The sequence below is a fragment of the Geotrypetes seraphini genome, chromosome 5, assembly GCF_902459505.1.
Source record: "Geotrypetes seraphini chromosome 5, aGeoSer1.1, whole genome shotgun sequence".
NCBI classification, from domain to species: Eukaryota; Metazoa; Chordata; class Amphibia; order Gymnophiona; family Dermophiidae; genus Geotrypetes; species Geotrypetes seraphini.
The window spans coordinates 28,003,159-28,017,909 of record NC_047088.1 but is presented as its reverse complement, the minus strand read 5'-3'; the positions used below and the strand labels follow the sequence as shown (position 1 = coordinate 28,017,909).

The following is a 14,751-nucleotide window of genomic DNA, read 5'->3' as shown; positions in this document are numbered from 1 at the left end:
CATGAGCTCTCTAGATACATTTCTGGTTAATCTGGAGGTAAACTATTCTTACTCTGCTCATAACCTTTAGCGTGTAAAATTTTAATTCCAACATGGTGTGTCCAGGCTTGTATGGATGTTGTTGAATCATGCCTGCACAATTATCTTTAACTACTGCTAAAACAAAAATGATCTGGCTTAGACCTTTGACACCACCACTTATAGATAACACTCCTTTAAAGAATGTATGCTTGAAAATGAACACTGCAGCTGCTTGGCATCACTTTTGATTCTATGTTAAATTCTGAGCATTATGTTGTTCAATTGACCAAGCAGATTTTCTGGAAACTGAGGCAATGGTGCAGCAGATGAAAATACTTCTTTATTACCCGGTTCAGTTGAATAATCCATGCCCTTATAATTAGCAAACTGGACTATTGTCATTTACTCTGCTCAAAGATGTTATGCAGGAGACTGCAGCATACTGTGGCTGGATTGATCGGCCAGGTAAACAAATGGGGAAAAAGCAAATGCATTTGCTTCCTCTAAAAGCATGAAGACAGTTTATATTAAGTATGTTAATATTCAATATTAGGAGCACCTTTGTTTGAAACGAAATAATCATCTGTGGAGTATGGAATAGTTGCATTTTTGTTTTGAGGATGACAATTTTAAATCATTTTTTTGAAGCATTATGATTTTTTGCACATTGGTTTGGGCTTGAGACACAATTGGACACTAGGGTTTATGGATAAGCCATGAAGGAGTGTTAAATTGATGGACATTAAGGCAAACAGTTCCATCGCATGAGAAAGGAGCGTCGCTACCAGCAAGTATATGCTTGTCAACTAAAGATAAGTGTTTTATTATTACTTCTTCAATCTTTATGGTCTTGTTAAGAGGAAACACTATAGTCACTGTTTACTATTGTAACAAGAATGCTGGTAGTGTAGTGATGGTTCCTCTTCATATTGGTCTCGCCTATATGCTGAGCACACCATAACCTTTCAGGGTATATAATCTGTATCCCAAGGGAGTTTGTTATTGAGTTTCATTATTCATTATTTTTTGTGAGAATTATTAATATGCATTTAATTTGTTTAATATCAATATAATTCATGGTTGGGTGCCTTTGCCATGCACAATGATGCTGTCATTTTCTTCTTCTGGGAAAAGTCTTTGTGCAAATGGTCAGTTAAAGCTAAATTAACCATCTATTGATGGCATTAGATAGAAATGTATCCAATCTGCAAAGATTTGGAATGTTTTGTGAACAGAAATTAGGCTGGAAACAAACAGTAAAATATTTAAGAAATGCTTAAAAACTTGTCTATTTAAGTGGTAGCTAAATGATGAAATTTTCAATTGTTTTTGTATACTTCTATGTACATTCCTAGTATCTAACTTGAGCTGGATTATCTTTATTGTGATCTGCTTTGAACCTTATAGTTAAATGTCAAATACAAAGAGTTGTAATGCAATGTGGGTAAATGTAAACCCTTTTCCCTACCCTACTGAACCTAAAAGAACAAACAGATATCACAGTTTGATCTATTACAGATTTTCACAATGATCCGACAGTGGCATGATATTAACAAAATAAAACAAAAAGTACCATTGTTTTGTTAGCCTGGCACCAAAAACAGTAGTAGTAGTAGTAGAAACAACACTTTTGACCCCATGCCCTTGCTAAGGCTGAGTGGGTTTTTATCTGATACACAGGATTCATGCAGACTCTGCAATGTGTGTACATGCACAGCTAGAATCTAGGAATTTCAATTGTAAAAGTTCACAGAATTGCTAGGATCACAACTCCAAAGCTAAGCATTTACTGTAATTTTTTTTTTATGTTGTGTGATGGTGTTTCCAGAAGAGTTTCTCTGGAATTTCAATGCAGCCATGATTGCATGCATGATGAAATCTGGTTAAATACCATACTACTTTGATACACAAAATGAATAACTTTTCAAACACTCCCTTAGCTGAGAAAACAGAGGTAACAAAACCTCTCAGAATCACAAAACTATAGGGTATTAGACCGGTCATGTACTAGATATGCACCTTTTAGGGGCCTAAAAATTGAAATATATGATTAATTTGCTTTTTTATTATAAAAACATACAATGATTCAATCATAGGCACAGAAGGCCGGATTCTATCAACTGCACCGATAGTGATGTCTGCCTAAAAAACATTTGTTGATTGCGTGTCAATCACCCAACGGCACCGTTTGTAGAATCGCAGCTACCTCAAACATGGGCCAGATTTTTGAAGGCCTAGATGTCCAGTGCTGTGATAAGGTGAAGTTCCTCTCCCAGGCCAGCGGAGAGAACCTGAGCAGCTGAAAGAGCTAATCTTCATACCATTCAGCAAGGGCTGCTGGGAGCTGTCTGCTCATGCTGAGGGAAAGGTAGTGCTGAAAAGGACAAGGTCCCAAGCAGAGAAAACCAACAGCTTCAGGAGCCAGGCAACCCTTGGAGTAACTCCCGGTAAGCCCACTACTGAGAAAGTGAGACAGATGCACCCTGCCCTGTATGGCCTTCCTGGTAGAGCTTGGAGAACCCTCAAATTTGATGACCAGTAGAGGGCCCAGTGAGAGAGAGTGTTTGAGGGACCTGGAGAGTCCTCAGAGAGAGGGGACCTGAACCTGAGAGGCTGGCAACCAGAGAGACCGGTGGTAGCCTAGAGTGAGAGTTTACATGGTAGAACTTGGGAGGGATTGGAGAGCCCTCAAGCTTGATGACCAAGGGGAGGGCCAGTGAGAGAGCATCTGTGTGACCTGGAGAGTGCTGAGAGAGGGCCTGAGGCACCAGGGAGAGTCCTCAGTGGAATGCCTGAAGGACTGGGGGAGTCCTCAGGGAGTGACTGGTGACCAGAGGATCTATGGAGAGACCAGTGTACTGATGAAGTTTGGGCTGATAGTGGCTGGTGGGGAGATTGGTGGTGACCAGCAGAGGAATTAGAGTGCCCAGCTGGAGCCAAGAGGCTAGCAATTGGAGGGATTAGTGTTATCCAGGACTGGTTTGGATCCAAGAGGCTGGCAACCAGTGACTGATAGGACCCAAAGTGAGTGAGCAGAGGGACTGGCTACCAGAATGTCCAGAGATGACTACCAGCAGGACCAGCAAAAGCTGGACCTTAGACATTCCAAGGCACCTCTGTAGATGACATTCTTTTTTAAAATCTGTTTTAACGGTATTGCCAATTAAGTTAGGTGCCTAACGTAAGGTATTATTTATAGAATATGCCCCAGATTGCCTGCTTAGTTTTGGAGTGGGAAGGAAAGGAGAAGAGGACCAATTCAGTCCCAGCACCTGAAACTTTGGAGGCCCAAACTATGCCTACGGCTTTAATTAACTGATCCATCAATCTAGATGCATAACTTTCCTCCAAGCAGATCCATCAGTTACATCTGGAGTGAAAATTCAATTGTAGAGCTTGAAAATGACCGCAGCCTAGTAGAGCTTAAGTCATTTTACAAAGAGGCATGTTGAAAGTACCAAACAATTCATGCACAAATGATTTTTGTTTGTTTTCTAAGAATCATCAATCTTAGCTGTAAGACCAGCAGCACTGCATCACTGGATTCCATTCCTTATAGAATCTTTAAGACAAGAGCAGATCAAACATTAATTTCTCTACCTTCCCAAGCAAATTCTGATAAATGTTCTACAGCAAGTAGGTCCGCGCCTCCAAAAGGTTCAAACTGCATCAAAGGGCTATCATTATGTTATAGTTGGGTTTAAGTCCTTCAGTTTGCTCTGTTAATTCCACTGGTAGTGCTTTGGTTGATATTTGAAATCAAGCAATGAAAGAAACTAGATTATTTTGGCAGTGTTTTCTTTCTTGTGGTTCCCCATGCCTCCATCCATAGAATAATAATATACAGTTTGATATGTCTTAACTTCTCCCTAAGACTATGTTCCATCACCGCTTATTCAGAAGATGGTAAGATGAAGTGCTCCCCTGTGGGTACATATACAGTTTTAAAAGACTATTTCCTTGTGGTAGAGAAAAGGAAGTAAAAATAGCTTTATTTTACTTTTCCTTACAAAAATAGCTATTTGCTCCCCTGTTTTAGGGAGGACGTGGGACAGAAGATTTTTTATGTCTTCTTCATCAGCACGAGTCCTCTGCTAGAAGCTCACACCTGGGACATGGATCTAGAGGAGGACTCCTCCGCTCTTTGCATATACTATCCCTAAAATAGAGATGTAAATACACATAAATATATTATATATATATATTTTTTTTAAATATTACTTGTATGGCTTAAGATCAGAGCTAGAAAAATGGCACTCTGCACCTGCAGGGGAGCACTGTCACATAGGTGAGCTTTAGAATGGATTCTTTCATGGGGTGTAAGGTGGTGGCTTTTCATCTGGTGGATGATATTGAGGAGAGTAATGGGGGGGTGGGCCACTTGCCGGCCACAAGAGGTTTGCTGCAAACGGTGATGTTGGAGGAGGGTCCTCCGAGAGACCAGAAGGTGTAGAGACTGGATAAATGCTGGAATGCTGCCAAAAAATAGACAAGAGCTTCTCAGTCTAACATCAAAACTGTGCAAGCATTCCTACAAGCTAGACAGTCCACTATTATATCTCTGCTTGATCTGGACAGAAATGCAATACAACTAGGCTAGTTTACATTTATAGAGTTTTGATTGTAGATAAAGCAGACGATGCTGGATGAAAAAACAAACAGATCTTGGAACAAGTTCTGCGTAGATGCTTTATTCAGGTAATCAAAGTATCACAGTCTAATTCTAACTAGTTAATTTCAGTCACTTTTTTTTATAACAAAAAAGTATCACCAAGAGATTGCAATAGAGTTAAGAGAGCCTTTAGAATGAGTTTTACTAGATGTGATTCTCAGTAAAACAGTTGGCACACTGTTCAAAAGACACTGGTGATCAACTTTGGGACTTAGTCACCTTAATTGATCCCTTTGAAAATGTCTTAAGCATTAGGCATTTAAATTTGGGCACCTCAAAAGTGGTTGGCCAAAGCAATAGAGTTGGGTGCCCACATCCCCCAAGGGCCATGCATGTGGCAGACACAAAGTGTGGTCCAAATGGCATAAGTCACTAGGGGCTGAAAAGCAGGACCATGTGTGAAACACAGAGGCGCTCAATGGCGGGACCAGCCCTGGCTGTAGTTAGGAGCTTAACACTAATTCCCAGCATTAGATACTCAACGCATTTTCTTAATTCTACACCAATTTATAATTGCTTGTGTTACTATGAGGGTTCTTCAAAAGTTTCCGCACTTTCCAATTTTTACAGGAGATAAGAGGGCATGTTGTGGAATGTCATGTGACTAGTCAGTCAGGCAAGCCAGCTCACTTTGCAGGTAGTGATGTATTTTGCTTTTGAGATATTTAATAAATAGTGCTTTAAAAAAAAGGTGTGGAAACCTTTTAAAGATCCCTCAGCAGCACTCTATTTTGCCAGTCCAGCAGGCAGCTCCTGCAGCCACCCAGCGTCCAGCGCTGACAGTGGGATCCTTTCAGGCCTCGATAAAGATCCAAGGCAGCTGCGGTTTTCAGTCACTTCTTAAACCCTCAACAATGATACTGTTTTGGCCTCCAGGACAATCTTTTGCATCTACTGCCCGCTATGTAAAGAAATGTTCTCCTACATTATGCCCTAGTCAAACCTTATCCAACAGCCCTGATACGCACAATCGTGCATTAAGCTCCTGCTACAAAACATCAACCCAATTGTAATCCAAATTCCTACAATTTTATATGGCTCAGCACAGGATATACAGACTCCTGCTGAAGGTATAGGCTGTCGAAACATAGTCTGTGTTGGGTCATTGGTATATCCATTCATCTAGATTTTGCTGCTTCATTTTTTATATAGAGTTTTTAATAAAGTGATTTTATTTTGGACTTCTGCTCTCATCCTGGTTATTTGTGGCTTTTCCACTCCTTGCATTTTTGATTTGACTTTTGTGGTTTGCCACCCCTTTTGGTTTTCTGGCATGGATAAGAAAGAACATTAAATATCTGGATTTTTTTTTGCTCTTGGTGGTCAGTGCTGTAAAAGTTGCTGATCTGCTATGGGCTTAATTATCTAATAGCCTGTCTACATTAAACCACCCACAAAAATGTTACCATTGTTAAATGACTAAACTAGTTTTTCAATTGTCTGACTTCCTTGCTTTGGACTCAATAGCATAAGAACAGCCTTACTGGGTCAGACCAATGGTCCCATCAAGCCCAGTAGCCCGTTCTCACGGCGGCCAATCCAGGTCACTAGTATCTGGCCAAAATCCAAAGAGCAGCAACATTCCATTCAGAATACTAAAGAATAGCAAGATTCCGGAATCCCAAAGAAAAGCAACATTCCCTGCTACCAATATAGGGCAAACAGTGGCTTCCCCCATGTCTTTCTCAATAATAGACAATGGACTTTTCCTCCAGGAAATTGTTCAAACCTTTCTTAAAACAAGCAACACTATCTGCTCTTACCACAACCTCTAGCAGAGCTTAACTATTCGCTGAGTGAAAAAAATATTTCCACCTATTGGTTTTAAAAGTATTTCCTTGTAACTTCATTGAATGTCCCCATGTCTTTGTAATTTTCAACGGAGTGAAAAATCGATCCACTTGTACCCATTCTACTCCACTCAGGATTTTGAAGACTTCAATCATATCTCCCCTTAGCCATCTATTCTGACTTTGCCTAGGGTCATTTTGTCCTGCACAGAGGGGCAAGGCACATCAGTAGCGTAAAATGGCCAATCATACTGTGCTCATGCCCAAACACATGTGGAGGGGCATTTTCGATAGTCCAACTTTGGACGTTTTCAGCGAAACGTCCAAAATCAGGGGTGGAGAAACAGCCATTTTCAAAACAGGTGAAACTACTAGATGTCTAATTTTTAAAAAATGAAAATCGTCTAGTTGGAAGTCTTGGCCATCAGAATGTTCAACCTTAGGACATTTAACGTTATTCACCATTTTTGATCACAAACAAGTCCAAGTTCAAAATGTCCAAACTGACACCATTTAGACATGGGAGTGGGGCCAGTACTGTAGTGGTCTGGCCACACATACATGCTAACAGAGCAGTGGGGGCTCCTTAGAGGGCATTGCTGTAAACTTCACATAAAGGGTGTCCGATGTACATTTCACCATAACCCCCTCAAAATTTATGCTGAGCTCTCCAAAACCTACTCTACCCACCTGTCTACCACCCCAATAGTCCTAATGGCTACAGGTGGCACCTATAGGGTAGTATGGTAGGATTTTGGAGGATTCATATTTTCCATCATAAAAATAGTAGTTTATGGGCCTGGGTCCTCCTCTCTATGGTTCATTAGCCCACCTGTGTGATGCTCTACTAGGATTTCCCATACCAGGTACTGCTGTTCTAGACAGGTATGTACTGTTTCATTCACATCTTTGTGGGGTGGAAGGGGATTAGCGACCACTGGGGGAGTGTGAGGGGGTCATTACTTAATTGCTGTAGTGGTCATCTGGTCAGCATGGGTACCTTTTCAAAACTTACTTTTAAAAACGATCTAGTCTCATATGTCTAAGTTCCATCCAGGACGCCTTGGGAAACATTTGATTATCGCCGCAAGACATCCACATGTAAGCCTGCCCAAAGCACACCTCCAACATGCCCCCTTGAATTTTGGATGCACAGCAGCTAAGAAGTCTAACAAAATGTCTAGAAAGTCAGTTTTGAAAATCGGCACTTGGATGTTTTGCCGATTAAAATGTCCACTTGCCAACTTATGCTGTTTTTTTGGACATCTTTTTTTTTGTTTTATGAGCCTCTTACTGAAATTAGGGCTGATAAATTACACTTCAGACTAGTCTACTCCTGAATAATGAACTGATTGGAACCTACCTGTAAGTCATAGGCTGTATAAGGTGGCAGATGGGGTGTACTGTAGTAGAAACTGTTATAAGATGGCACTTGTGGTCTTGAGTGACTTGGTGTTGAGGGGCGTGGTGTTTCAATGGTACAGCTAATGGTTGGCAGAGCAGGAACCTGTGAAATCAAATATATGAAACAAATATATGAAACACACACAACGCTTTAATTATGTGCACAACAGAAGAGCGGGACTTTGGTGTGATTGTATGTGATGATCTTAAGGTGGCCAAACAGGATGAAAAGGTGACGGCGAAAGCTAGTAGAATGCTAGGGTGTATAGGGAGAGATATCGCCAGTAGGAAAAAGGAGGTATTGATGCCCCTTTGAGACCTCATTTAGAATATTGTGTACAATTCTGGAAGCCGCACCTTCAAAAAGATAAAAAGGATGGAGTCGGTCCAGAGGAAGGCTACTAAAATGGTGTGTGGTCTTTGTGATAAGGCGTATGGGGACAGACTTAAAGAACTCAATCGGTATACTTTGGAGGAAAGGTGGGAGAGAGAAGATATGCGCATGAGTCAAGTCTCTTTAATTTGAAAGGAAACTCTGCAATGAGAGGGCATAGGATGAAGTTAAGAGGTGATAGGCTCAGGAGTCATCTTAGGAAAACTTTTTTACAGAAAGGGTGGTAGATGCATGGAACAGTCTCCTAGAAGAGAATTCAAAAGGGCCTGGGATTGGCACGTGGGACCTCTCGGAGAGAGAAAGAAATAATGATTACTGCAGATAGGCAGACTGGAAGGGCCATTTGGCCTTTATCTGCCATCATGTTTCTATGGCTCAGCACAGGATATACAGACTCCTGATGAAGGTATAGGCTGATCTGTTTCACCTCTTCTCGATGCTGGCCCTTCTTTCAGCGCAAGGCCCGTTTGGAAAGGCCTTTGCGCATGCACTGACATCCGTGTGCTGATGTCATGCATGCGTGCGACATCTTCATGCTGATGCCAGTGCACTTCCGGATGTCTTGAGCTGGGGGTACTAAGTTTAGTGTGCCCTAGCTCGAAAAAGTTTTCGAGACACCGATCTAAAGTAATCATCTGATCCAAGCAAAATCTTTCTTCAGTCCTTTCTGTTCTCCAAATTGACCAAAGTATTTTCTCTTCCCCCCCCCACCCCCAAGCCTCACTCAAACCTTTCTCTCCACTGAATGGGGGGTTCGGTGGATGAGTAGAGGAAAGCTGAGCTGGGTAATGGGTGTTGCGCAAGGTAGTGGATGAGTAGTACACTTCCCCCCTCCCTATTCACGGTTTCGGGGTTTGCGGATTCGATTATCTGTGATATTTTTTTTTGGGGGGAGGGAAGCATAGTTTAGGACCTTCCCACCTTCAGAATTTCACATATTACTCTTTACCTGGTGGTCTAGCGGGCTTTCAAGGCAGGAGCAATCTTCCTACACTCCTGCCCTGTGTAGATCGCCAATAGGAAATGGCTGCCGTGAGCTCCTGTCGTAGTCTCAAGAGACTATGGGAACTCAGGGTAGTCATTTCCTATTGGCGATCTACACGGGGCAGGAACGTAGGAAGTTCGCTCCTTCCCCAAAATCCCGCTAGACCACCAGGTAAGGGGGGGAAGGCGGGAGGGTGGTGGTGGTGGGTCAGAGCCGGATGAGAAGTTATTCGCGGTTTTTCACACTTCGCGGTCCGGCTCTGTCCCTATCCCCCTGCGAATACCGAGGGAGAAGTGTAGTGAGGGTTTGGCTGCGTGGCGGGTAAGTGGATGCAGATTGTGGGGAAGTTGTAGGATATATGTTGAATCAGGGGGCATTTGATGAGTGAGTGATAGATATTTGGTGGGTGGCAGCGAGTGAGAGTATTAGCATGTAGGCAATGTGAACTGGAGTAGGCTTGCAATGGTGGCTGCTGTAACAGTTTTCTAAACTGCACAGCAAATTTTGGCCGCAGATTTGGCTTCGGTTGCTCTTTTTCTCAGGGTCCTGAGGCAGTTTTATCAGCTAAAGAAGTGTATCCTCGTACCATGTCTCTAAAACCTGCAAGAACAGCAGCTGTAATGATTCCCAGGAAGAGGCCCACAATATTCAGGATCGTTGCTGACCAGAGCAAGTGGTAAAGATGGATAACATCCTCGCAGCTGCTGACATCAACATACTCATAATACTGGCCCGAGGTACCCATCCTGCATTATAAAAAAAAAATATATATCATGCAAAAGCATTTTTTTGTGGACAGTTTAAATCTTTACGAGACACCATTAAATCACTGGGGAGGAGGGGGCAGCACAATACAACAAACTGTGCTAGGCTTTGCACTAATTTGTGGCCACACAGATGCAAAAATCCTGTACTGGCACCTGGAGCTGGGCAAACATCTCTGCATGTGTTATGTGTATAAATGAGAAGCACAGAAAAGAAGCATAAAGGGCCTTCAACGTTCCAGGCACTCAAGCTTCAATTTATTGATAAACCCGACATGGGCTGTGTTTCGGCTTATTTGCCTGCATCAGGGGTCATTCATTGAAATTGAAAGAATGATTGCGGAAACAAGATCATCCAATAGAATGAAGCTGAAGTGATCAACCGGAATCTTAACAATCCAATAAGGTCCTCAGTTTGGGAAAACCAAAAGTATGCTAATGCATGCTGCAAAGAGACTGGAGCTGTGCATGTGTTATGCACCTAAATTCACCACTGCAAACATTTTATGCACAGCATAGTATTCCACATATCGATAGATGCATGTGCATGCAACTCTGGGTGCCAATATAGTTTTTTAGGCGAGGACCTGTGCACAAGCTCTAGCTGCCGCCAGCACAGACCCACAAATGTGTGATCTCCCAAGATAACACACAATTTGAGTGTAGGTCCCCCTTGCATACTGTTTACTGACTACATCAGTGAGCATAAAGTTGATATATCAGTGCATAGCTCTAATGCAAGCTTATTGCATCAACCCCTGGGCCTCTTTTCATCCTAGGGAGCTAGATATACTGAGAGGACAGTCTCGCTACATGTTATCGTCCAGGTAGTTTAATGAATGCCCGTTTTGGTCTGTGGGTGATGCCCTGCATCATCTTTTCTTTCCTACGTTCCACACTCACTGCAGGGCAGTTGCTGGCCAAAACAATGCCTTAGGCCAGTGCTGCTTTTCATTAAGCTCCTTGTCATTTTGGCTTGTGTGATTTCAGACTCGCAAATGAACTCTTTTGAACAAATATGCAAGCCTCCCCGGCCTGCCACCCAGGGCAGTCGATCTGCTTGACCACCCTTTGCTACTGCCCTACATATATCATCTGCTCCTTAAGAACATAAGAATTGCCGCTGCTGGGTCAGACCAGTGGTCCATCATGCCCAGCAGTCCGCTCATGCGGCGGCCCCCAGGTCAAAGACCTGTGCCCTAACCGAGACCAGCCCTACCTGCGTTCGTTCTTGTCTTGAATCCCTGGAGCGTGTGGTGATTCCAGTTGTCAACTGGTTTTATCTGATTCTCACAGCCTATCTTCCAGCTAAAACTTTCTTGAATACAAGGAAATACTACAACTCCCTATCCATTTCTATTATGCGTTAATCTGGTGGAGCATGAAAAGTTTTCTGCCGTCACCGACAATGGAATATTAGTGATACTAATATAATCTAGAGGACTGCGGAACTTAGGGGCTGCTATGCATAGTATATTTACTGTGAAACCCAGTTTGTTGGTATTTGGCATTAATGGAACAAATCTTTCACACGGTACCATGGCACGTCACTACACATTACAAACCACGCCTTAGTCCAGCTTCACAGTCACCTTCCACAGTTGTAGAGGTCACAGCAATAGCAGGTATTAGCTTTTATTTTAATTGTACACGGACCACGCAGTGGCAGCTGACAGACCACCTGTAAGCACACAAACAAAAAGAAAATAAATGATAGCTTCACATGGATTCCAAGCTATCAACTCTTGCATGTGCCTGTATGAAAGAGCTTGATTATTACTGGCATACATATCTCAACCTGGTGCCAACCAGGAGATGTGAAGTTGGCAAGCATCCCTATGTTCCCAGATCTCTCACCTTGGCAATGGCTGGAAGATCGCAGCATTAGCTCTGTAATTACATGGGTCATTAGCTTTGAAAGCCTGATTCTGGGCAGACTGGATAGGCCATATGGTCCTTATCTGCTTTCATTTTTTTTTTTTTTTCAATGTTAGTCTGCTTGGATCAATAGAAATAAAGGTTAAAGAAAATAGAAGTTCTGTTGAATTGGGTTGAGTGATGCTGAGATATTGGGTATTAAGGTTTTCCTGGAGGGGGGTGGGTGGGGGAGTTAGATATATACATTTACTGTTGTTTGGACACCTGAGTCTTGGCTTATGATAGTCTTACCGATGTTCACATTACATGTATGACTAGAGTGTTTTGTTTGTAATTGTGCAACTCAATAAAAACATTTCAAATGGGGAAAAACGTGTTTTGTGTAACCAAAAAGATAACTTCCATACTAAGGAATCCTTCAGCTAAGTTTGTACATAAGTATGAGAACAGACCAGGACAGACCCAAGATCCATCAAGCCTAGAATACTGTTTCCAACAGCAGCCAATGCAGATCTCAAGTACCTGGCAAGATCCCTGTTTTATGCTGTTTAAGCAGTGGATTTTCCCCAAGTCTATCTTAGGTGTAAACAAGTTTTGCAGATCATGAAGATAAAAATGATATGGGAAGAGAGTGCAGTGGAGTATGCTATACCATATATAAATCAAGGCTCATTGGAAACAAGATTCTGGGGTTGATGGACCTTCGGTCTGTTCCAGAATAGCAACACTTATGGTCTGATGTTCTAACCATCCGGTATCGTTCTTTAGTGTCTATTTCGACCTCAGTCCTTCTACACCAGCATTCTTCAGTGCAAGGCTTGAGGGTCAGTGGTTGTGCCCATTCATACTCTGATTCTTATGTGAGCCAGGTATAGGACAATCAAGCCATCGTGACACCACTGATGAGGTTGGCTCTTAGGAACTTGTGGCATGAGGCATTATGACATCACAATCTTAGCTCTGGATAGGTGCTACTCTGGGTTTCTGCCTGGTTCTTGGGTTGGAAATAGGATACTGGGCTTGATGGACTGTCAGTCTGTCCCAGTATGGCAGCTCTTCTGTTATGTGACATCACTGATGAGGTTGGCTCTTAGGCACTGGTGGAATAAGGCATTATGATAACAGTCTCAGTTCTGGAATGTTGCTATTCTGGGTTTCTGCCAGGTACTTGTGACCTGGGTTAGTCACTGCTGGAAACAGGATACTGGGCTTGATGGACCTTCAGTCTGTCCCAGTATGGGAACGCTTATGGTCTTGCATTCTTTTTTTTAAAAAAATAATTCTTTATTTATAATTTCCAGCAATTTTACAAAAAATAAACTTCTTGTCAATGCAATACAGCACGGATTTTGATACTTATACAAGCAAAATAAAAAGTGGTATAATTAATTATCCCTCCTTAGACCATAAGTACAGGGGAGGGGTTAAACAAAATTTTAAAAAAACTACAGGCATGTAAAAAGAAAATTATTCCAAAGAAAGGCTATAACGCAACACTTTACTTGCTATCTCTTTTAACACTGGGTCAACGTCAAGCCATCTTTTTCAGCTCCAGGAAGGATTTTAACTTATTAGGAAGAAAGAATATATATTTAAGTTGTGCATATTTTATAATGCGCTTACAGGGGTATGCTAATAAGAAGGAGGTACCCAAAGCTATTGTTTCCTGCCTCAAAGACAAAAACTGTTTCCTTCTTTCCTGGGTGATTTTCATGACATCCATATATGCCCATATTCTTTTCCCATAAAACAGAGATTTTGAGAATCTAAAATATAACTTCATAAATGAGTCCAAGTCCTGTTGAAAATCAAAGGAAATCAGTAGTGTAGTTCTCTCTGCCACATCGGAAATAGATTCTTCTAGAACTGCAGATATATTGTTCAAGTCCATCTGAGGAACCTGTAGCTTCTCTCCATAAGCTCTTGGGCAGACTTTTTAGGCAATGGAAGGTAATTTTATTCAATGGTGGAATATGTTCAGAGGAAAAGGACAAAATCGCCACTACATATTTTTTTTAAACATTTCATATGAAGAAATACCCGGAGTTTTAGGAAAGTTCAAAATCCTCATATTTACCCTTCGGTTGAAAATTTCTATTCTCTATTTTCCAGTGTAGCAAAACACTATCTTTTATTGCAGCAGTCTTATAGGTTTGCAAAAATTGTACTTCATTTTGTATTTTAGTTAAAGTATTCTTAATTTCAATGTTAGTTTGTTCAGATTTTTTATAACGTTATCTTCACCCCCAAAGCTTTTACCTCCTCTGGAGTCTTCCTGGTCGCAACATCCACTCTCAGGCATATCTTCAGGATGGATGCCAGAGTGTCCTCTCTGTTGGGGGAAAATTCCCCAGAGCTGGTAAACATCAGCAGAGGTTCATCTGCCATGGATCCATGCTCCGCAGGAACCTCAGGTGCATCTCCAGCAACTGTGTTTGCCGCTTCCAGGGCTGCAGCGGCGGCGGGACATACGGTGTGGGTGAGAGCAAGATCTCTGGCCCAAACAGGATCGATCGCCCCTGAATCTCTCCCGTAGCAGGGCTAAACTCACCTGTTCTCTGATTGTGGGCAGCCGCAGGTGATGAGGAGGTAGGCACCCTAACGCTGCCTTTTCTTTTAGTGTGCGGCATAGCAGAAAGGAAAAATTTTCCCGCAAACAAGACGTTCTCAGCGTGCCTAGCTTAGCGCCGCCATCTTGCCCCCCTCCCCCCCTAGTCGTCTTACGTTCTAACCATCCCGTGTCATTCAGTGTTTATCTCAACCTCAGTCCTTCTACACCAGAATTCTTCAATACAAGGCTTGAGGGTCGGTGGTTGTGTCCATTCATACTCTTAAAGAATGAC

General features: G+C 42.2%; 1 protein-coding gene across 2 annotated transcripts in view; it reads right to left on the bottom strand.

The window, feature by feature from the left end:
- Window positions 1-670: 670 nt before the first annotated feature.
- Window positions 671-14,751, bottom strand: part of TMEM255A (transmembrane protein 255A) — a 68,310-nt gene continuing 54,229 nt past the window's right edge. The window contains exons 6-10 of one of the 2 annotated variants that reach the window (XM_033945317.1): window positions 11,623-11,711; window positions 9,853-10,012; window positions 7,847-7,990; window positions 4,286-4,496; window positions 671-4,180 (exon numbers count right to left, since the gene is read on the bottom strand). In XM_033945317.1, the coding sequence (XP_033801208.1) occupies window positions 4,332-4,496; window positions 7,847-7,990; window positions 9,853-10,012; window positions 11,623-11,711 (558 nt within the window). In that variant the 3' untranslated portion in view covers window positions 671-4,180; window positions 4,286-4,331. Of the gene's footprint in view, window positions 4,497-7,846; window positions 7,991-9,852; window positions 10,013-11,622; window positions 11,712-14,751 lie in introns of both variants that reach the window. The other variant, XM_033945316.1, reaches the window with a different exon arrangement.